Here is a 24,583-nt window from a genome sequence, read left to right on the forward strand (position 1 = left end):
CAGTCTCTTGACGACACTTTTAATAATCTTTGCAGGACTCACACAACAGACATAATTTTTTTTTTTTTACTTCTAGATTCTAAGTAATGTAGTTCACCTGACAGTTATTTATTTTGTTCAAGAAAACTATTGACATTTCTCATATATTTCTGAGTTTTTCACAATCAGAGTACTGGATGCTTTTTCTTGCATACTACTTACTATAGTAGTATTCCATATTATAGTATAGTATTATATTATAGTATAGTATTACATACTACTTACTATAAGGGAAATTATAGCTTTATACTGTCCAGTGGATGTTATGAACAAGTAAAGAAAAGCTATCTTTCTCAGTTCTCTTCAGTTTAGTACTTCTGGTAAGTATTTTTCTGCTCACAACAAGTAGCTTACAGATTGATAGGGTTTATAGGTTTCTTTGTCCCTCTTTAACCTGTGAAGATTATTTAGGTTTTTATTTCATAAGAGATGTTCTGTTATATTTAAAATAATATAGTAGCTGAAGATAAAGATTTATAGCATTCTTATGGGAGCAAATAATTTGCTAGTTTACCCCTTAGGTTGTTAAATGTAGGATTATAGATTATTCTAAGTTTCATCTAACTTAATGTGGTTGGATATATTTCTCATTTTTATGTAAAAATGCGTTCAGAAGCATTGAGACGAATTCAGTCCTGTAATTCTCTTACAAGTGTGCAGCCAGTGTGCTAGACTCTTCTCTGCAGAATTTCTGTTGAAAAATTGGTGATCTTGAGGGAGTGAAAAGGGAGGGAAGGATTGAAGAGTTATCTTTTGATCCCAGTCATTGAGAGCCACTGCTGATAAGTTACCCTTAATGAATATGTTTGTCTACTTACATTTTAACAAAAATAAATTCATGAATGTTTTCCAGTGTGAAAGAGGAAAGCCTGAGCTTCCAGCTTCCTCTAAACTAGGTTTTTAGTTTTTCTGATTGACCGTAATATTTGTTAATGGTCACTTGTGTTTTATCCTGGAAGTATGTTTTCATTGCTTATGTTAATGAGATGTATTTTTTTCTCCTTTTAAATAGGATATTTCTGCTCAAGAAAGCAATATCCTTGGAGCGTTCTGTGACATGAATGTAAGTTGTTCATTTTTTTAATAGGTGCACCTTTCCTAGAATCATGCAATAGCTATGTTCTCTCCTCTGTATAGATTGCTGTTATGATAATGTATTTTATTTCAAATTTCCTGTGTAACTGAATGACTCTAGTATTGATTGTTCAAGTTCTTCTGCTTTGTAAAATAAATGTTTTAATTTCTCTAGGATGTAGAAGTACCACTGCACTTGCTTCGTTATGTTTGTCTGTTTTGTGGAAAAAATGGCCTTTCCCTCATGAAGGATTGTTTTGAGTATGGAACCCCTGAGACACTGCCATTTCTTATAGCACATGCATTTATCACAGTGGTGTCTAATGTAAGTACTTGTCTTGATGTTAATTTTAGGTGAAATACAAAGTAAACAGTTCTGAAGTCTGGAAAAATTCCGTAGGAGCAGGGAAGGAAGAAAAACACAAAATTTTTTCTTGTTGGGAATACATTCCTGGTTCACTGAGGCAGCTTTTCACTACTGAAATCCTTTATATATCCCCTGGAGGCACATAACGTAACGTGGCAGGTTTAGATCATTTCATCAGTCCTAGATATCAGTCCTGTAAGAGCCTCAGAAGTTACCTGTAAGAAAATCTTTTGGTGTTGTTTTTGTCCCTGAAGCTGTGTTGACAAAATATCTTAAGCTGCTTTTAGGGTATATTAACTTCTTATATATTTCCTGTTTGGCACAAAGGGGAGGCCTATGGATTTCTTTTTCTCTCTGTTTTATCATTTCCACACATTTGAAGAGTAGAGGGAGCCATGTTTTACTATTACTTAGTTTTAGAGTGGGTGCCCTTCATTGTTCATTTTGGAACAATAGCAGTGTTTTACTCCAAGAATTGTGAATTGACTTCAGTGGAAATCTGAAGAAGACTGGTAATAGAAATGAAAACTTGTTTCTGAAAAAATGATGTAGTGAAGAGTTAGTGTAACATGAACTTTAAGTTGTGACCTGTCTTGTGGATGTTACATAGGGATATAAAGTTTGCTATGACTTCTGAGAAGTGAGTTTAGCCTAGTTTTCACATTGATTGCAACAGTGTTAAATGTTTAAAATCAGATCCTTGTTTCCACACATCTTTTCCTTGCATTACTGAACATCAAGGATGATGTTCCAAATAAATACTGAAATATGTTTGCACTAAGAGAACCGGTTTCTGAAATAAAGCCAGTGTTTGTGATCTGTATCTCCTACTCCTTACTTATTTTTTAGTGTAATGATTCTTGATTTGTAGGTCAGAAAATGGATGAGTAAAGCACGATGCACTCAGTTCATGTAGTGTTAAACAGGAGGACTGCTGCAGGACTTCATGTGTTACACTGCTGTTTTCTCTTCTGCCCCTTTCTGTAGGATCTGATGAGCTCTTCAGCTCTGGTGGTTGTCAGAGCAACCTGCTGATAGGTCTTGCTCCAGTACAGTAGCTGACTTGTTCCTGAGCCCGTTGTATGAGCAGAGAGAGAAAATAGCAAGTTGTACCTGATTTTGATGGTTTTAGTGAAATAGGTTCTGGTACAAACGTAACCAAGTGTTACATGGTACCAATAAATAAAGCAGGAACCATAGTGTATAGTTATTGTTATACGTTTTCACAGTAGTATAAACTCTCAAGAATTGCATTTCAGTAGCCATCATTTAAAAGATTCCTAGAAATAGTAATGCTGGCATTAAAGTCTGTGAGAAGAATGAGAATTTAGCTAGTACCTTAAATGTTATAAAAATATATTTTAGTAACATTTTCATATAGATGAATGAATTGTTTTTCATTAGAAATACAGATTTAATAAGCTCCAGGAAGTATAAGAAATTAAGTTGGAAATAGTAAACTGAAAACAAATGAATAATCTACTAACAACCTGTAGCATTAAGCTTCTAGCAGATAAAGCTGCATCATGCTGTGGGAAGGATTTGCACTGTTTATTATAAAAGGAAGGTGTGTGTCTCATCATGTGTGCTGTAAAGATGCATGCAAGAGAAGACCATCAGCACAAGTTTGTGAGTTGTTCAGGACAACTGAACAACTGCTTGATGATGATTACTGGTGTTTCCTATACACAAAGGACGGAAAACATTACTGAAAAGATGTTTCCCTGAAATGTTTTATACAGTGAATTTGCTTTCACTCAAAGTCTTAATTCAACTACCCTACATTTAATGAAGCCAGCAAATGTAATATATTGCAGTATGCGTCACACAGAGGGAACGGGCTGGTTGACAGTCTTATTTTTCCTCCAACTTGCAGCTCTGCAAGATAGTTTCATAGCAACATATATTGCGTCAGCACTGTTCTGTCCTAAAATATTTTGTGGCTGTCTTTTTTGGTCATATATTTTGTTCTACCCTCCTTCTCTTATTTCGTATTTTGTGGTATTTGCACATTTGCACCGAACATAAAGTTGGTCTCCTGAAAGAACTAAGAGATGCAGAGAAATCCATGACCTGCAGCTTCCTCTTTGGGGAGTTTAAACACCACTGAAAATCATTCTGATTAAGCAAGACACTGTCTTTTAGAAATGAATTACTTAGAAAGAACAAGTTGTATAAAAGAGAGTATTTGTTTTTGTATTATTATGTATTACTATATAAAACTTTGTGTTTGGTTGGTTTCATGATGAAAATTGCTTTCATTTATAACGTGAAATTATCAATTAATGTCAATTAATTATAAAATTTCAATCATAACGTGAAATTACAAATTAATTCTGAGAATGAAGTTTGTGATAATGCAGACATCCAGATGATTGAAATGGCTTTAGAAGTTTGAGTTAATACAGAGTGAAAATTGCTGCAAACGATGAAACAAAATTGTAAAAAACTTTTGCTTTTGTTCCATAAGGAAATGTATTTCCTTGTGACTCTTCACACTTGCATGTGGATCACATTACAAACCATATTGCTTGAATGCAGCAGTATGTTTGTCATCCTTGCAATTTTCTGACAAAATACTTGATTTTCATTTCTAGAACAAGCATCTTCTAGTTAAACTTTGTACATTTAGTGTACTAGTCTTTTTTTTCTTCTTGACAGTGCAAGTAGATTCAGGCTTTTATTGCAGATGTGATCTTTTTGCAGTGTAAAGATTTGGCATGTTTGTCTTGTGAAATAGGCTGGTATTACTGTTGTATTAGTTACATTGTAAAGCAAGTCTGAAAATATTTTTTTCAGAGCTGACTTGCATGTTACTTGACCGATTCCACAAAAAATAATGGGCCATACAGGTTTTCTGTTACGTGATCCTCTAGCCAGAAGAAGAATGTAGCATTTTCTACATATATAATTTGCCCAAATGCTTGTGAAAATTTACTCTTTAGCCAGAATTTATTGCATCAGTTGCAGCGATTTAACTTTCTTTTGAGAACAAGCATGGAGATGTAAATTCACATGTCAGCTTCAAGTGATTGTCATTGTTATCTATTGGGAAGGGCTGTGTGCACACGTTATTTAAATTATGTCAGTAGTAGTAACAGCTGCTAACACTGCATTTGTGCTAGATCCCTTACCTGGCACATAGATGTCTTTCTGTAACAGGTTTAACAGGCTCAGGCTTTTTGAAATGCAGATGGAACTTCTAACTTTGCCTGTGTAAGTAGTTTGGTTGGTCCTCTTTTCCTCACAGCAGTGCTAAAAAGCTATAAAATGCTTTTCTGCATACGTGTTCTTACTGCATACAGTTGTGTAAAAGTGGGAAAGGTAGAGTGGTAAACATAGAAATGCAAAGACAGTATTAAAAAAATCTGTTCTTGCTGGTTATAAAACGTAGTTTTATTTCATAGAGTATAAAGCTTAAGAAGCAAGACTCCAACACAAGTCATTTTAAATGATTTTGTGGACTTTTCTAAGGAACAGAATTTCTTGCGTGGACTTTAAAATAAATAAATAAATAAAATCAACATGTGGCTGCGCAGTAGTTGTTCCTACTGGAGAAGCTACAGAAAATTCACAAATCATACTGCCCAGGCATCTCATGCTATCTATACAAAGTTTATATTGCCTGCTTGACTAGATGAGAAAAATGTTTTTAAAAGGTACTGGAATGTTTTTCACCTAACCTTGAAAATCAGAAAATCAGCAAGTTGAAAGGATTCATGTAGAAAAAGCAACAAAGCCATTTTCGCAGTGGTGGTTGCATGTGCAAATGTACCAGCAGTATTCCATTCTTAACATTCTTATTAAATGTTATTAACGAGATTTTTATCTATCTATATTTTTACATTATAGATCAGAATATGGCTACACATCCCTGCTGTCATGCAGCACATTATACCCTTTAGGACTTACGTTATCAGGTAAATTTTTAATTTAAGAATTTGTTCTTGGGGGGCATTTTTGAATGCTTGCTTACTTACATGTACTTTCTGATCATTCAAATTGTTGTTTTGTCTGCATTGCTTTAATAAGGAGAGTGATGGTAACATTAAGCGGTAGTTGAGGCATCTCCTTCCGCCTAACTGATTTCAATGTGGATCAGATCAATCTTGGGAATAATATTTTTTATATGACATTCAGCCCTATGCTGGTACATCAGAATCCATCATAATACAATTTTTCTTACTGTGGTGTTTTCTTAGAACTTTAAAGAAAATTTGCAATGAGGTTATGGAAGTAGAATAGGGATACGTAGTCACTGAAATTTCATATACTGAGTTTTAACACTACGTCACATTTTGATGTTCTGAATTTCCAACTAGCAGGAATTAAAACATGACCATAAGCTGCTCATACTTTCAATACATAAGTATCTAAATATGCTTAGTGTTAATGATTTTCTTCATATCAAGCTGCCTATCATGACAAGCATTTTAATTTTAAATTACATATATATATTTAAATAATTTTATATGTGTTGTTTGTTAGCTTTTTTAGAGCAATACAAAAAATCTAATGAACTGCTGATGAAATTGTCTTGTGTACCCATGTCTGCCTGGAGGTAGGGTGAAAACCGGTCACTGCTAGTTCTTCAGAGTTCTGACCTTAATTTTTTAAGGCACAGAAAACCTAAAGTAACTATTGTTGCATTGACCTGAAACTTCTCCAGGCTTGGCGTTTCCTGTAACTGTGGGTTCAGAAATGCGCTTATTCAGGTCATAGTTGATTTTCTTAATATCAGTAAGTGTGCCCTTGCAGATTATATTGTCTTAACTATAACAGTGTAAAAACACAATTTAAAAATACGGGCAACAAAAAATTACACCTAACAATGAGGCTGAGAAATATGTTTCATCTTATAAAATGTTCTGGCTTTAATTGTAAATAATTTTAGCAACATGGAATTATTTGTTTGACTACAGACCTACCCTATTGTAACATGTTTTCTACTAAAATTATATAATCATACGGAAGAGTTTTCTGAACTTTTTTTAACATGTATCACTTTTGAGTTGCAGTCAACTGTGTGCAGTCCTTTAGTGCTGATATCTTTTTTTTCTTTGAAATCTTAAAATTCAGTTCTTGAATCATGAAGCAATTTGGAGAACAATCATATAATCATAGAAGGGCAGGCAGGGGATCATTCACTGCTTGTAACAGTACACGTTCCATTTGTGGTTGTTAGTGCAACTGGGAGTTTTGTGTATGAGTCTCATCCATTTTATTGCTGGGTGTAGAAAATAAAAAAGCATTGGAGAATCAGCAATTAGAGAGAGGTTGGTAAGAAGGAACCGACAGGTTGATGGAGGTGATTCTGCTCCTCTGCTCTGCTCTCATGAGACCACACCTGGAGTACTGCATCCTGTTCGGGGGCCCCAACATAAGAAGGACATGGAGTTGCTGGAGTGGGTCCAGAGAAGGACCACGAAGATGATCAGAGGACTGGAGCACCTCCTTTACAAGGACAAGCTGAGAGAGCTGGGACTCTTCAGCCTGAAGGAGGCTCTTTGGGGACCATAGAGCAGCCTTCCAGTACCTGAAGGGGGCCCACAGGAAAGTTAGGGAGGGACTTTTATAAGGACATGTAGCGACAGGGGGAGTGGTTTTAAACTTGAAGATTTAGACTAGATATTAGGAAGAAATTCTTCACTGTGAGGGTGGTGAGACACTGGAGCAGGTTGCCCAGTGAGGTTGTGAGTGCCCCCTCCCTGGACACATTCAAGACCAGGCTGGATGGTGCTGTGAGCAACCTGTTCTAGAGGGAGGAGTCCCTGCCTATAGCAGAGGTGTTGGAACTAATTGATGCCTTCCAAACCAAATCATTCCATGATTTTATGATTCTATGAACTTGAGTGAGACAGAACAAAACACTGCACCTGTTGCTGTTAATCCTCCCTTGTTTGTCATCCTATAATTCTTAGCCTTTTCTGTTTTGTAACCCTAGATATAATTAGAGTCACTTGAATTACTGAAATTATGGAGGACAGAAGTTAACTTGCTTTTGGTAAAAGATGGCTTTTTGCATATATACAAATTACCCCACATCCTGATCAAGCTTACGGATCTCATCTTAGCTCATTTGGTCTCTATGCCTCCATCTGCTTTTACCTTTAATATCTGAAAGCAAGCATAATCCTGGGTGCAGGAGCATAGCACTTAGTAAAAGAAACACTGCATTAGCTTCTGCAGCTATTCAGAATAGGAGAGCTTGGAGAGAGGTTTAAGTCTAGAATGAGCTCTTGAAACTCTAGTTAACTGCCCTCACTTTGGAGTGGACTTTGTGTATGCTCTAAGCCTGGAATGTCATTCTCTTCCAAGGGCATTTGAAGTCATGTTAAAGTCTGATAGGTGAATGTCTGATGAGTGAAGGAGTTTATTGATGCCAGTAGTTGCTGGCACAGTACTGACAGTATTTGAAAGATACTGGTACCTGCTTAGACCATCAGATGTATGTTAAGTCATGATTCTTGTGTTGGTTGGAAACTGCCTATTGTCTGCATGTTGGAATCTCCTTGTCCAGAAGTACAGTTTACTGTGCATGCCCACATGTTTCTCTTCACTGAAATCTGCCTTATGTAGTTGATAATACTGGTGAGACAGATACCTTAACAAAATGTTATCTAAAGGACACAAGTCCAAATTGCTTCTCATGTAGATTCCTTGCAGGATCTGTGGTTTTGCAATGTAAGACAGCGTTGGATGCCTGAAGACAGCAGTAGCTGTAAATAGTGGTGTTCTGAGGACAGTGTTTTTTTCAGTAGCAAAGTTCTTGATTGGAAGTCTCATAGATAGTTCTGCCCTTTAGAAAGAAAATGGCTATCCTCTAAATCCATTCTTATAAGAGGTAAGAAGTGGACTTGTATGCCTGGTATTGTAAGTACTTCTATAAATCAATGAAAATGGTTGGGTAGGATCACCTACTAAATGTCAATATTTAGTTCTAACCCTTCCAGCTTTTTCTTTTCTCTTTGTCCCTCATCAAGGTTGATCTTGAGCTATTTCTTTAGTGAAGAATTTGTGTTTCTGCTTCAGGTAGGGAGAATGTCATAGGTTACCCTAAAATCTACCTGCACCCATGACAGGGGGCAGTCGGCCCGCAGGCCGCTGGCCCAGAAGGAAAAAAAAAAACAGGGAAAAAGAAATAAATACAGCGGCAACGATCTAAGGAGGCACACTTATTTACTAAATACTATATCGGAATACAGAATAACACAATATAATACAATATAATTGGAATTAAAGCTAACGAATCAAGTAAAATAAGAGAGAGTGAGTCCCAAAACCAAGCGGCCTACTGTAACTGTAGGCGAAATGGCTGGAACGCTCCCACACGGCTCTCCCCCTGGCTGGCAGGATGCAAGAGAGTGAGTTCAGCACCGAAGTGAGATTATATAGTCCTGGTCATATGACTGACCGTGGTGTTCCCTGGGACATTCAGTCTTCTTACTGTGAGCAGCAGATTCGTTAAAATTATCCATGCTTTATCATGATGTTATGATGTGGAATACTGATAGCAAAATTACAAAATTGCAAAACCATGACAGAGAAGTAGGACATTCTTTGCTAAAGTCCACTGAGAGAAAATGGCACTTGGCAGTTGTTCCAGTGCTAGCCTGATAGTTTTGGAACAAGTCACAAGTCCTGGTATGTACAGAGGAAGTGGAAGCTCTGATCAGAAGTGTTGATTCACAGTGCTTTCTGTACAATACAACAAGAGGATAGAGCTGAAAAAATTCAAAATACTCTTCTGTCCGAAAATATTTTTCTTAAAAATTTGAGTTTTATTAGAGTGCCCAAGGCCACCAAGATGGGCCTAAGAACAGAAACAGTGGTGACAAGCTAAGGAAGAAAACTAACTTATTAAATACAATAGTGAAACACAAGATAACGCAATATAATTGGAATTGAAAATTTGAAAATCAAATAAATGTTTGTGAGAGAGAGAGTGACTATCCAAAACCTAAGGCCCTCCTCGAGTGCTGAAGGCAAGATGACTACAGAGCACACACCGAATTGTCAAGCAGTAAAAGAAGACATGGTCTTGTGACTCGTGTGCAGTTTTATCTTTCCCTATAAACAGAAAACAGAAACAAAGCAGTGAAATTCTTCTGGAGTATGTAGTTCTTTTTGCCTGAGAACCAGGTACCCAGAAATAGCAATGTGGTGGAATCCTGATAACAAATTCCACAGTGTGGAATCCTGATAACAAAAATCATAAGTTCTTGACGTGGTAACAACTACCAAGATGGTAGGAAGGATGATAAAGAAGGTAGGAGATTTTAAAAAAAGAGGAAAAAAAAAAAAAGAAAAAAGGACATTAAGAGGCACATTCGAGGGATGGTGGTTGGTTGTTTTTTGTTTTGTGGTTTTCCACAAAAATGGCTGTTATAAATGACATGAAGGCAATAAATAGGCTATGATTATTTAGTTTTTCCAAAGCAAATAACAGAAAATTCGATACAGTCATTAGGTTGCAGGCTTGAATGAAAGGGGACAGGTTTTCCTGATGTCATAGTTATGAAACTGACTGCCACGTTAATGAGAATGCCAGGGGTACAAAAAGGAGATAAATGGTTCCACAGCAGCACCCAGGTTCATCTTTTATTTACGCATAAGGTAAATCTTTCGTCTTTCTCTTTTTGGCAGACTGGACCTTTTGCCTTGTTCCAGTGGCACTCTCGTTACACAAGGCAGTGCAGCAAACTTACAGTTAGCCAGTGTAAGGAATAAAGAAAGGTTTGTGTTAATTGCCAGTGCTAACTAAATATTTCATTATTTGTTACAAGAAAGTTCCTCTGGCAGAAAGTACTAAATAGCTTAAGCCACTCTGTTTTCCACATTCACCTATTCTCCAAGTTGTGTACAGACTAAAAGTGTTCTTTTCTCTGTAGCATTCTCTATGGCCTTAGCAAAATAGATTATACTGCTAAGTATTTCTGTAGGTCTGAAAATGAATGTACAATGTAGTTTCATTATAAAAGTGGGAATTTTAAAAATGCTATTTCAGTGATATAATACAGAAAAGTTTGATGCAAGGTAGGGTAAGTGAGCTAAAAGAGGCCTAAAAATGTTGTGTGAACTTTCTGAAAAAAATCATACTGATACTGTTGCACTATAATAAAAAAATCTGTTGTTTTAACTGGATCGGCGTAGTTGCTTCAACCAAACTTTATGTAAGCAGGGTTTTCAGTGAAAGCCCTGCTAATTAAATCTAGTGAAGCTACAAAAGCACCTTTATTTTTGCATAAAAAGAGTAAGTTTTTTCCTGCCTGTTATGCACAGTCTCATTAACTTTTTGTTGTAGTTTAACCTGGACACAACTCAGCACCACAGTCCTTCACTCACTCTTTCTCTCCAGTGGGATGGGGGAGAGAACTGCAGGGGGGGGAAAGAAAAAGTACAATTTGTGGGTTGAGGTAAAAACTATTTAATAAGATAGGAAAGGAAGAGAGGAATAACAGTAATTGTATTTATGTATATTTACAAAACGTGGTTAGATGTTTTAGAATTACTCACCGCTTGCTGACCATTACCCAGCCAGTCCCTGAGCAGCTGCTGCCGCCCCAACCAACTCCTGTCAGTTTTATCATTTTTTCACACGATGTCATATGACATGAAATATCCCTTTGGTCTGTTTAGGCCAGCTGTCCAGATCTCCCAGTTCCTTGGATATCCTCAGCTCCCTTACTGGCAGGACAGTATGAGAAGATGAAATGTCCTTTGCTCTCTCTGCTGCACTGCTCAGCAACAACTAAAGCATCAGTGTGTAACAAGCAGTGTTTTTCTCCCAGTACCAAGATGTAGTATCATGCCAGAGATGCTATGAAGAAAAAAAAAACAAACAACTCTGAGCCGAAACCAGGACATGTACAATTTTTTTTCATTCTACATATAATTTTTTTTACGGTCTTTGGCCTTTGAATTTCTTGACCAAAGAGTCGAGTATTGTCATAGGTTACCCTAAAATCTACCGGCACCCATGACGGGGTATAGACGGCCTGCAGGCCGCTGGCCCAGAAGGAAAAAAAAAAAACAGGGAAAAAGAAATAAATACAGCGGCAACGATCTAAGGAGGCACACTTATTTACTAAATACTATATCGGAATACAGAATAACACAATATAATACAATATAATTGGAATTAAAGCTAACGAATCAAGTAAAATAAGAGAGAGTGAGTCCTGAAACCGAGAGGCCTACTGTAACTGTAGGCGAAACGGCTGGAACGCTCCCACACGGCTCTCCCCCTGGCTGGCAAGGTCCAAGAGAGCGAGTCCAGCACTGAAGTGAGATTATATAGTCCTGGTCATATGACTGACGGTGGTGTTCCCTGGGACATTCAGTCTTCTTTTGTGAGCAGCACATTCGTCAAAATTATCTATGCTTAACACGATGTTATGATGTGGAATACTGATAGCAAAATTACAAAACTGCAAAACCATGACAAGTATGGCAATGCAAATTATGATTGAAGAACTTTTGGAACTAGGGCTGATTATAGTTCACATGTAAAAAATGGTCCAAGGTTGCTGAAAGTTGAAATGATTACATTTTGTAGTGTGGGCTGGGTAATTTCTTTTGTCAGAGTGCAACTCCTGTCACCTGTCTGTAGATTTGATGTAGTTTACTGGCTCTGGTTTGCTGCTGAACTCTTTACAAGTGAGTAACTCGCTTTTCGTTGACACTTTGTATAGAAATCATAGCACAGAAGTATGCCATTATCTGACTTGCACTGCTCCATGTAAGAAGTGCAATACCATAATTAATAAGGACGCTCAGTGGTCTTTCTCTAGTCTTTCTGTAACTTAGCTGTGATTTCTGTTATGGATGTATTCTCTGATCGTTTGCACTAGAGCATCTTTGCTGTGTTCGACAATGTTAAGTATCACTAAAGTGTGTTTGTTTTAAGGCCTCTACACAAGAGCTGTGAAAAAGGGCCTCAGTCTAACTAAGAAAGGCCTGTGTTTGTTTTTTGTTGTTGCTTTTAAAATTTACTAATGTTTATACAACAGCAGTGCAAAAGAATAGTGTACAAATTTAACCATGTGCAGTTTAATATCTCTTTTGCATTTTTGTATTTTCTCTTATATTTGTCAAGTCTTCCAAGGATGGGTTCAGATTTAAGACTGTTAAATGTACGTATACTATGTTTCTGTGCATTTAAGTCAAGGTTGGATGGAGTTGAAATACTGAAGGCTTCCAATCTGCGTTTCCAGAGAACTGCATGAGATTTGTTCCATTTTGTCTAAATCTCTTTCTTCAGAAAATATATTTGAAGGGGATTAAAATAAGAAATGTGTTTACTTTTTATAATATTTTATCTAATTCCATAGTGTTTTTTCATTGCTGTCAACTGTTGATAGATTATTGATAATGATATTTTAAGGCTTAGTACTCCTAGGGCTGTTGGAAATACATACTTTCTATAATCAAGATGGTGTTCCAGGAGTGTTCTAGTTTGAATCATACTCTTTTTCTTTTCTTTCTTTTGTAATTTATTCTAGGTATTTATGTAAACTGTCAGACCAGGAGTTACGACAGAGTGCAGCCCGGAACATGGCAGATTTAATGTGGAGCACAGTTAAAGAGCCACTGGATACTGCTTTGTGCTTTGATAAAGAAAGCCTTGATCTTGCGTTTAAATACTTTATGTCTCCAACTCTAACAATGAGATTGGCTGGGCTGAGTCAAATAACAGTAAGAACTTCTTTAAAAATATAAATAATTTTTAGAAGAAAATGTCTTTTTGTGCTTTACAATTTTCTGACTTGTTGTTTAGGATATTTTAAAAAATGTTTGAAAACAGCAGAATTCTCATCTATGGAATATTAGGAAATTATATTCATGGTTGTGAATGTTTCACTGAAAGATAAGACATAGCTACGTTCTGTAGCGTATAGAACTGTAACACATTTACTGAACAATTTACCGTGCTAAACAGAGCTGCATTTTAAAGTGTTTTGTGTTGACTGTGTGAAATGAAATGCCTTAGCATGGCTATATTTGTTGCTTACAACAAAACAGTGTTTTGATTCTCACCTTCATAGTGTTTTACTGCGATTAGCTGCTTCTCTGTGATTCTCTGTGTTGAATCTACCTCGTTTTCCTGTCATTTGGTTTTGCATTTGTAGAGTTGAAAACATAAGACAGTTAACTCAATAGAGATGCTAAACCAAACTACAGTAAAATTTAACTTTTGGAAGAAATAGTGACAACGGGTATTTGTTACTGTCTATACGTATAGGCAATTTATTACTTTGCATAAATACTGTATGTTGTATGCAGTATGCTCAATGCTTGAGTTCTGATTTTCTGTCCTCATTAGTGTAAAGTGAATTTTTAATTTCTTTTTGGGTAATGTGATATACAGCGTATATCTTTGTTTGGATTTTTCATTGCTTTAATATTTGTGGAGTTACATATTTCTTAACATACCTTGTAGATATATTTTTAAAAATGGCCATTGCTTGGATGTAGAAGGAATTTCCTTCTGCCACACTTTTTAAAAATTTATTTTATTCCGTACTGGTTTGGAAAATATATTTTCTAGTATCACTGTTTTAAAAGTAAATTTCCAGTGTTTTTATAGTTTGAGCTACAGTAGATTTTTATTACTATAAGCACTTAAGTTTTGAGTGGTTGATTTCATCAGCTACTGTATGGATATCCTTATGCAAAATGAATGCATGTGCTTATTTTTCTTGCATTTTTTTAGGGGAAAGTGAAATTGTGTCCCTTTTAATAGTTACGTTTTGACATGTTGCAATCAATCGTTGTTACTGTAAAAGTGAGATTTTTTTGAGTAGCAGATATTACCAAAAGCAACATTCTGCAGTATTTTTAGACTGAAGTAAATAGGTTTCAGCATGTGAAAAAAAACTAACCTTGTAACATTGTTTGTTAAGAAATCATTGAGTCCTTTTTATATAAATAATGTATAAAACTACTTGAAACTCATTCTTTTTTTTTCAAATAATGGGAAATTTTCTTTTTTGGTTCTATTTTTAAAGATCTCATGGAAGAATCTTTGGAAGCATCTTCTGCTTTTTTTTGACTTTTGAGCTTCGTATCATTTAGGTTAGCATGCTTAGCCAGGAGCAATTTTAATTGCCAGATCTGTGAAATTTGAGCCATAATTTACAGGAAGTTTGACTACCACTAGAAGTTTCCTGTCTTCTTTGCAAACAAGGATCTGTTTGCAAAAATATCGTACGAGTCTGCTTAGTATTTTCACACAGTCTCATCTTTTTCTGATAGACTTTCATGACTACTTTTCTGAAGTTTCTTTTATTTCTGCTCATGATTTTGATGACTAGAATTTGTCATACCTTGACAAATTTCATTGAATTACTCTGCCCAGCCAATACAATTTCAACCTTCCATTTTGTGTTCAAGACTTTAGAATAAAGAAAACTGCAAAATATTTTCCGCTCTTCAACTTTTCTTTGTCTAAAGCTGAGGATTTGGTCTTGGTCTTTTTGGTCTAACATGACAAGTCCTAAAATTAAACCTTTTAGTTCCATGGAAACTCTTGAGACTCATAGAATACATGCTGTGTGGCATACAGGCATTATCTTTGCTTACCACCAAATACAGGCTTACCTCTCTTGAGGAGTAGTGCATACTTAATGTGTCATATCATCTGACTTAAGTTCTTATTTACCTAACAAGGTTGAAGATAGACACATGTAGGTTAATTTTAGCCAAGCGAAAGCTTGAGTGGTAAAGTATCAAGTTGGAAATAGCTACAGAAAACCAAGATATACCAGAAGTTTTGACCTTTTCCTTCTTGAGTTTCATCTCCCTGTCATTCAGTTCCTAAGTTTCTTCTTCTCTGTCTGCTATTGTATCACAGATAGGATTCTTTTTTTTTTTCCTCTTAGATCGGATTCTTCTAGTTACTTAGTAATTAATATAAATACTTAGAAATAAATTCATAACTGATTTGAGCATTGTTTGTTTTTTTTTTCCAGGTAAAATAGAAATGTAGCATTATAGTATTTTCCCAGGGAAAACTAAAAAATCAGTACAGAACTTGGACAATGCACGTTTATTTCTTCCTGCATTGGTTTTTGGTGTAGAAAGTGTAATTTCCTTTGGTGACTGGATCATGACACACAAGTAGCTAGAGAAAGCTTTCTGTTCTTAGCTTTCTTTGCTTTCCTTCTGTTGTACTCAGTAACCAGTACATCTCTATTAGATAGATTGAGTGTCTGGGCAGAGGTCTCTTCAGTTTCTTGGGGTCTTTCATGTATCATAAAAAAATTGAAAAATGTTATTTTCTTTGACATTAATGATAACATAAAGTGAATTTTTTTACCAGGTGAGTGAGAATAACATACTGCATAACTTTCCCATATGTACTTTGTTTTGTATTGTTATAAGGATTCTGTATGGGAAATTAGAATCAACACATGACTATAGATTTAAAATTGGTTATAGTCATACTTTATTACTCTTTCACTTTCTGATAACTTTGAAAGCATGTTCAAGTGGAATATTAGTATTCAGAAACTCCAGTGACCTTTCAATTTACTTGACTCAATTCTAATCAGTCATAGCAACTTGTTTAAGTTCTGTTCCTTAATTTTCTGTCTCACAGAAAATGAAAAAAAAACCACCAAAAACGTATCCTGCTCTTCATTTGAAAATAACTATTAATAACTTATATGTAAATCATTATATGTAAATCATTGTATAATCCAACTTTCATGTCTCACTAATTTTTACTCATATTCAATTTTGTTTCTTAAAAAACACTTTTTTTCCCTGTTGAAGTTGTTGGGATTGGGCATTAATATTTGTGCACAGTTTGAAGGAGATTAACTGTCCGCAGAATTATGGAGCACATGAACTCAAGTTGTTTCAAGAAAGAAAAGAATAACCCTTTTGGTGAAGTTAAGCAATGAATTTGATTTGAATTTCAAAAATTCCATTGCAACGCCTTTTTTTTTTTCCTTTTTTTTTTTTTTTTTTTTTATGGCACGTCAACAAATAAGCTTTGTTACATAATTTTAAATGCTTAAAAGATCATGTTCATGTAAATAGCTGGATACAGGGCCACCTGTTTCTGGAAGGCTGAAGCTGAGGGAAAGAGGAAGTTGGTGGGAATGTTTTGGTTTTGTTGTTTTTTTTTTTTTTCACTTGAAATTTGTATTTTTTATTAAAAGCCCTTAGATTACAGATATAGAAGACGACCACCCAATAATGTCAAGTTGTACAATAGATAATTACAGCTGTTTCATTATTTTCTTTGAGAGCACATCTCCAGAGGAATTTCTTATGGAGAGCCTTACAAAATACTAGAGAAATTCCAAATGTTTAAAGGTGCATAACAAATTAGTTTAGTCTGTATAATTGGCAGTCCTGGAATTTGTAGTCTGTAGTTTCAGGAAAACATGCTTGTGAAAGCTCTTGTGTAGTTTTTATTTTAAAATTCCAGTTCTTCTAGTTTACTTTGTCATCCTCCTCCATTGTAACGTTCAGGTATTGAAACGGTTCACTTTTCTCATGCAGCATTGAACTAAGTTTTAGTTGATGGTAGTAGGCTCATGCTTCTAAAGACAGCTTTGTATTTTAATAAATGATAGTGCAATCCCTGCAAGTTATTCTGGACCAAATTATTTCAATCTCTTTTAGTTAAGAGTAGGAGAAGGTTGAAGTAACTTGGTGGTGAGATGAGGCAATTTTAATAAGTTTAAGTTATTTGTACTTCCAGAGCATGGAGTTAATACACTTTCGTAATAAATAAAACTGCTTTCCCATAAATAAAGCATTACAATTTAACAAACTAACCAAAACCCACTATCAGCTATAGCTTTTCAGAATTCTCAGCTTTCAAGGATATTAACAATGAATTTTGGCAACCTGAACGAAATTCAGAATCAGGAAAGATTTTGGTACATGGATATATTTACTGATGTGTTTTATAAACACGAGAGGCATGATCATTCAACATTTTTTTTTTTTCTTTGGGGCATCTTGTTTGAAAAAAAAAAAACAGCAACAACTCCATTATTTTTATGAATATTGAGATTTTAACTCTTTGGCTCTGTGGACTTTTTTTTTTTTTTTGCCTCGTTAACAATATTGAAATGTTTTCTGTTGTAGTAATTCTATAATGGTGCAGAAACTCATCCTAAAGCCTGTGTTAAGAGGGTGTGTTTCGTTACTCATGAAGAGCTATATGCTATATTACTACTAGATGATTTGATTTCTGTTGAGGGCAGTTTTCTATTACCGTTTAACTGGTTTACTAAAAGAATTGCTGATTTAAAAGAGAAAAATAAAGAAATAGGACCTATCCCAGTTGTCTGTGAGAATGTGTGTTGTTTCAATTTTTGTCAAAGGAGTTTATTTATAAGCACAGTCTTTTCAGACTATAAAAATGTGTTTTCTGTCACTAATATTATTTATTAACATAAAAGAACTACTTTACGACATATTTAGATAACATTTTGGTTTTTTTCTTCCTTTTTCTAACTGTAGAATCAACTTCATACCTTCAATGATGTCTGTAATAATGAGTCATTAGTTTCAGACACAGAAACGTAAGTAGGAACATTATATACTTTAAGTGCACTTTTGCAGTTCTTCTGTATTATTATAGATTTAAAACATTGGGAAGTAGTAATGGTCTGATCTGTTTATGAGAAATATTCTAATCGGGGGTGTAATAAATGTTTTTAAATGGCAATTTTGAAAGTATTATTAAACGTTTGATGATTTTTTTTTTTACTTTTTTTTTTTTACTTCTTTTTTTTTTTTTTTTTTTTTAAGATAAGGTAACCTTTAGAAAAATGTAGATTATTAAATAATAAATACCTGTAACAGCTATGAAGTGTAAATATGAACTAGCTATCTCACATCCAAGCAATATTTTTGCTCTCATCTCATTGCTTCCTAATACTGTAGTTATCGAAGACTTGTTTTGCCATCACTGGCACCCTTCCTTGTTGCTAGTTTTCTAGAGAGTTTGTGAGACAGTGCTTTTAGAACTGGCTTTTGTTCTGTTTGTTTGTTTCTTTCAAAATCCCTTTCAGGTGAGCTTAACAATTTTAAACATGACTTGCATAAATCTTTGTGAAGTTTAATGCATGGGATTGTATTCTGTTAAGGAAGTTTATTAAATTTGGACAGCTTTAAAATCAGTGCTACAGCTGTTCACGAGTTAGACAAAATTATGTATTTAGGTAGGTGATATAAGCATTCTTTTGAATTCCTAGACAAATTCTCTAGAACTTATGATTTTACTTGTGATGTGTACTTTCCTGTTATCTTAGGGGTTGTATCCATGTGTTTATCTTGTTTCACTAGATACACACACTCTCCAGTATCTTTTCCTTGTTAGTGATGGGTGTGACGGCAGCAGCTGGCTTTCTTTTTTTTATACAGTTAGTTGTTTATCTTTAACACTTACTCAGCTGTAGCTGTAGTCAGGATTGCAGTGCTGTAGATTTCATGTGAATAGCAACTTGACTGTCTTCAGTGGAATTTGCGTTAATAAGTTGATACTCTAAAAAGAGTCAGAATCTGTGATATTTTTCTTCCAGAAAAATGTGAAAATACCTTGAGAATACAAACCAAATAGCTGCTTGCAATCTTTTTGTTCAAGTAATTATTCATTAAATGAATAGGTGAGCATGAATCCATTTATTAAAACATGATATCCACTTATCGCTTACTAAAAAGTGAATTTTGATACATAGTATCGGGGGGAAAAAAATAAACAGAAGAATTACCTTCAAACATAATGTAAATGTCTCACCATAATCTGATGAAACCTGAATGCTGTTTCAATAAGCAAATGTACATTTCTCAATATTTGCTCTGTTCTAATAAACGTGTGTTATTTGTGACCTAGGAGGTGTGGGTTTTTTTCCAGTGTGTTTCGTTCTATATCAGTAGAAGTAAATACATTAGGAGTATAAGTAGCTTTTAGGTTATGTGGTAGAAAGATTTTGAGATTTAATTGAAGCGGCTTGGTTGACTGGGGTGTTTTCAATTTTGTACTGCCAGTTTATGGTACATTGTTACTCTGGGACAGGCAAACGTGTTTTACCCATTCTTTCTCTTCCTTGCTTCATGCTATAAGTCTGAAACTTGGTTAGTTTATCGTCTGAAATACATTATGAATGAATTGTTTAATAAGCAGTAACAAATTGAGGAATACTAAAAAGGAAAAAAAGAGGGTGTTATAATTTCCCTGAAGAAGAGCAGATATACGATGGAGATAGATCAGTTATCTTAAAGCTGAAGAAAATGGTCAAGTTCTCATTTGGTTTGTTACTTTCTTGGCAAGGGCATCTGTAAGACTGTCATTTGAAGGAATGCATCGTTGACAGAATACCTTCTTTTCCATGTTGGTAGTATGTGATTTTTTTTTTTTTTTTTTTCTAATCTGAATTCCAGTCTCTCTGATATTTTACCTGAAAAACTGGGTACAAATCAATACCAAGTATTGCTGCTTGTCTTCACGTCTTTTGGAATCTCTTATCCTATTGTTTTGCAGGCCAAATAATCATAAAAGTTTGACACAGAAGGATGGGGAAAATGTCTTTCTTCTGCAGTTCATTCAGTACAAAGCTTCTCTCTCACTTGACTTTCTTCAGGAGAAATTTTTGGATCAGAAAGCGCTTATGGAGTTGGCAGTGATTGAATGAGCAGCAAAAGGAAAGCTTTTCAATCCTATTTTTTTATTCCTTGGTCAGAGGAGAAGTCTTATTTATTTTGTACCTTTGTAGCCTCTGCAGATTTATCAAACAAAGATGTTTTTCATTATATATGGTCATCCCCCTTATGTGTTTTGACTTTTCCAGATGCATTTGGAACTGTCAACCTTTGGAATTTCTGCTTCTATATCTTGATAAGGTGGGTTTGCGGGAGGTCTCTCTTTTTTTTTTTTTCTTTCTTTTTTTTTTTTTTTTTTAAGAGCTACAAGGTAGTTCTAGCTCTTCCTCTTATGTGGAAGTATCAGGATTTTATTTTTTTTTTTTTTTTGCAAATGTTTTACATCAGTAGCTTCCCTCCTTTCTCTGCATGGATTGCAGATTTTTCTGTAAGACAAGCTGAAGCATTTTCTGCCTAGGGAACAAATTGCATTTCACAGCTTTCACTGGAAAGCAGCAGAAAACTACGGGAAATCTGTTCTCTAGCTATAGATATTTGTATGTCTTATTACATTTAGTTTACTTGACTGTCTTTGGCAGGGCTCAGGGTCTGTGCTTATTGATACTGTCCAGCTGTGTGCAGTGTCTTGATGACTCAACTTCATCCATCAGAACGATACCTTTAATTTAGCTGTTTGTGGCTTTTAAGATGCCAAAAATTTGATCCTGTCTAAGGAACTGAGGAGCATGAAATTTACCAGAGGTAAAATAATGGGATTGAACAGAATAATCTTCATATTTTTGAATACTGATTTTCTAAAACTATTTGGCTGATGTCATTTTCTTCATGGAGGGAATGATTTTTTTGTTCTATATGCACTATAAAAGGAGAAAATATTCTTTTTCTTAATGAGGAACGATTGGTTTGTGAAAATAGCAGTATGGATGTTTTGATTTTCACTTGGCAGGCCAAGAATTTGAGTTTTGTAATTCAGGTTGATGCTAAGATGATCTCCCTCCTCATTTTAGAACCTGACTGCCCTCACTAAAAATTCACATCACCTGTCAACGTAAGGATCTAAATTGTATCTTATTTCTCTTCCCTCTTAAGCAGATACTAAACTACAAGCTTTGTGTTGGTTTTTCCTTTCACTGCTGTTTTGTTAGTTTGTGTTGAGTTGCTTTCTTGTATTTTGCCTTGGCTCCCAGGCTGAGTTTATAGCAACTTGATTTTAAAAGCCAACTTCCCCCTCTCTATTTCCACATTCACATGGATTTTCTCAGGCTTTCTCCAAAAACAGAATAGTGCAGTTATTCGCTCAGCTCTCTATAATTTCTTTCTAGTGGCATACATTATAGTTCAACTGTGTCAACATGCTTTTGATGCTTGCAAAAGGTCAAATAGTAAACTGTGTGCTGCTAAACAAAAACATGTTCGAATGTTGGGAATGTGCCTTCTATATGCTGTTCACAGCCTTCTATATGCTGTTCACATATCTGATCCTAAATGATTAAGATCAGTGCTTCCCATTTGTGATTATTTTTTGTGGGATCTATTTCAGTGATTTAGTCAAGAAATATTAGTGTTCATCCTTTACAAGCTACTTGTTCTTGCTGTTTTTTTGAGTTTTTTATATTACGTTTTTCAGTAACATTGCTGCATTTTATCCAGTACTGAGCTGGTGCATTTCTGTAGCTGCGTGGTGGATTGTGACAGGAATAGACTGTTTCAGTAAAGAAGATTTTGTTTTGGGAGGGTTACTTTGCTGTGGGATTGGTTCCTGAATCTGGATGATCCTGTGGTTTTCAAATATAGTACCTTGGACTTAGCTTAAAATGTTTCTAGGATTTTAACACAGTCTTCCTTCAGAGAGACATTCTTTAAGAGCTACCAGGAAACGTGTACAATGTGGTTTCCTTCTGGATTTATATACAATAATGAATGGAATTCAGGTATTAATACTCAACTTTTGTAAATACAGTTCAGAAACAAACACTTGCTCTTTTCTTCAGTACTGTGAAATATCTAGACAAATTAATGTTAAAAGTGCTTGAGTTTAATTTCTTGGAACTACAGCATCTAGTAGTCTACCTTGATTTCAGTAAGGCTTTTGATACGGTCCCCCATGACATCCTTATAACAAAGCTGAGGAAGTATGGGATAGATGAGTGGACGGTGAAGTGGATCAAGAATTGGCTGACTGGCAGAGTGCAGAGGGTTGTCGTTGGCGGTGCGGTGTCTGGCTGGAGGCCTGTGACTAGTGGTGTCCCCCAGGGGTCTGTGCTGGGTCCAGTCTTGTTCAACATCTTCATCAACGACCTTGATGAGGGGATAGTGGACACCCTCAGCAAGTTTGCTGATGACACGAAGCTGGGAGGATTGGCTGACATGCCTGAAGGCTGTGCGGCCATTCAGAGAGACCTGGACAGGCTGGAGAGCTGGGCAGTAAGAAACCGGATGAGGTTTAACAAAAGCAAGTGTAGAGTCTTGCATCTAGGTAGAAATAATTGCATACACCAGTACAGGTTGGGGGAAGACCTGCTGGAGAGGAGCTCTGCTGAGAGGGACCTGGGCGTCCTGGTGGACGACAGGTTGGCCATGAGCCAGCAGTGTGCCCTTGTAGCCAAAAAGGCCAATGGCATACTGGGGTGCATTAAAAAGAGCGTAGCCAGCAGGTCAAGGGAGGTGATCCTCCCCCTCTACTCTGCCCTGGTGAGGCCTCATCTGGAATACTGTGTCCAGTTCTGGGCTCCCCAGTACAAAAAAGACAGGGATCTCTTGGAAAGAGTCCAGCGGAGGGCCACAAAGATGGTGAAGGGCCTGGAGCATCTCCCCTATGAGGAGAGACTTAGGGAACTGGGTCTGTTTAGCCTTGAGAAAAGAAGGCTGAGAGGGGACTTGATCCAGGTTTATAAATACCTGGGGTGTGGGAGCTATAGTGGCGAGGCTGGTCTCTTTTCAGTAGTGCGTGGGGCAATGGGCTGAAACTTCAGCATAGGAAGTTCCGCACGAATGTGCGCAAGAACTTCTTTACAGTGAGAGTGACGGAGCACTGGAACAGGCTGCCCAGGGAGGTGGTGGAGTCTCCTTCTCTGGAGATATTCAAGACCCGCCTGGACGCCTACCTGTGTGACGTGGTGTAGGGAGCCTGCTTTGGCAGGGGGGTTGGACTCGATGATCTCTAGAGGTCCCTTCCAACCCCTACAATTCTGTGATTCTGTGATCTCTTTTAAAAAGACATTAACTGATTGTGAATTCTATTAAAAGTCTAGGGAGAAATTAATGAAGCCTACAGGTTGTCTAGACTAATATTTTGTGTAGATTTCCAGCAGGAGAAAGATTTAGAGACAAACTAGCATGTCTGCTTCCTTCACTTTGTTTTCTCCTTTTGCTTTTTCCTTTTGCTGTCTCAGTTACTAAATCCACCACAGAGAGCTGATATGTGTTATTTCAAAGATGAATGTTCTCACTGCTTAAGTGTCAAGGGCTTAAATGTATTGTTTGTAAAACATTTCTTTGTATAGCTGCTTTCATATTAGAGGGAAGAGCATACCTATACCTTGATCATAATTTATGTTTTTTTACTGAAAATTGGGTTCCTGCTAGATTATCTGACATGTAGTGATATTATATAGTAGTAGTCATATAATAATTTGCAAATCACTCTGTGAAAAAGTACTTCTTTCTTTTGAAGAATACTGACTATAGTAGAGGAATTTTAATATAGTTGTAAAATCAAAATGAAGCCACATTGAAAAATACTGAAAGATACTAAAGACTTTCGAGTTTTCTTGTAAATAGTTGTTTCAGGTTGCTCTGCTTTTTTGTGTGAGGTTCTGAAACTGCTTGTGAGTTAAGATTTTCAGTCTGTTCTCAAATGTGAAAAAACACATTCAAGGAAAATTCGCTAAACAAAAAGATGTTATCTTTGAGAATACATGTATTAAAAAACAGCATTCCTTGTGTCCTTCTGAATTAGCAGTGCCAGTGAATCCGTCAGTGCTTACTTGGGGTTTGTTGTCAAAGAAACAGATCTAACAATCCAGATCCTAGAAGAAACTTAGTGGTGCTGTGTTGTAGATGCTAACGAGGCTGAACCTTGTAGTATTTGGAGGGGGGGAGCTGTTGTAGGCAGGTAGGCAGTAGCGGGACTTTTCGGGATGTTATGGTGGTAGTAGCCCCCCCTCTTCCGTGATGTACCTTGGGTGCGCATTTCAAACATGCGCCCTAGGGGGCATAGACGAAGTAATTAAGGTATATAAGGTGTTGATTACTCCTAATAAACGCCATTTTGCCACCTTCCTTGCTGAGTCACGGTGGTCTTCTTGGCCCTAGCGGGGGTTTTGCTAGAACCTGGGCAAGGGGGGGTTTGAACCATGATTGCAACAGTGCTGGAAGGATGTTACTTCAGTTGACTTGTAATTTTAGTGTTAACTCTGAAATATTTTTCAGAAATGTTTCCTTTTCTTCATGTTTTATAGTCAGAAATGTCTC

General features: G+C 36.1%; 1 protein-coding gene across 4 annotated transcripts in view; it reads left to right on the top strand.

The window, feature by feature from the left end:
• USP34 (ubiquitin specific peptidase 34) overlaps nucleotides 1–24,583 on the top strand; it is a 130,517-nt gene that overhangs the window by 23,947 nt on the left and 81,987 nt on the right. For all 4 annotated transcript variants that reach the window (XM_072331279.1, XM_072331277.1, XM_072331280.1 and 1 more), the window contains 5 exons: nucleotides 1,052–1,102; nucleotides 1,289–1,438; nucleotides 5,333–5,400; nucleotides 12,985–13,177; nucleotides 17,969–18,030. In XM_072331279.1, the coding sequence (XP_072187380.1) occupies nucleotides 1,052–1,102; nucleotides 1,289–1,438; nucleotides 5,333–5,400; nucleotides 12,985–13,177; nucleotides 17,969–18,030 (524 nt within the window). The remainder of the gene's footprint in view (nucleotides 1–1,051; nucleotides 1,103–1,288; nucleotides 1,439–5,332; nucleotides 5,401–12,984; nucleotides 13,178–17,968; nucleotides 18,031–24,583) is intronic.

This window comes from Excalfactoria chinensis, chromosome 3, assembly GCF_039878825.1.
Source record: "Excalfactoria chinensis isolate bCotChi1 chromosome 3, bCotChi1.hap2, whole genome shotgun sequence".
Taxonomy (NCBI): domain Eukaryota; kingdom Metazoa; phylum Chordata; class Aves; order Galliformes; family Phasianidae; genus Excalfactoria; species Excalfactoria chinensis.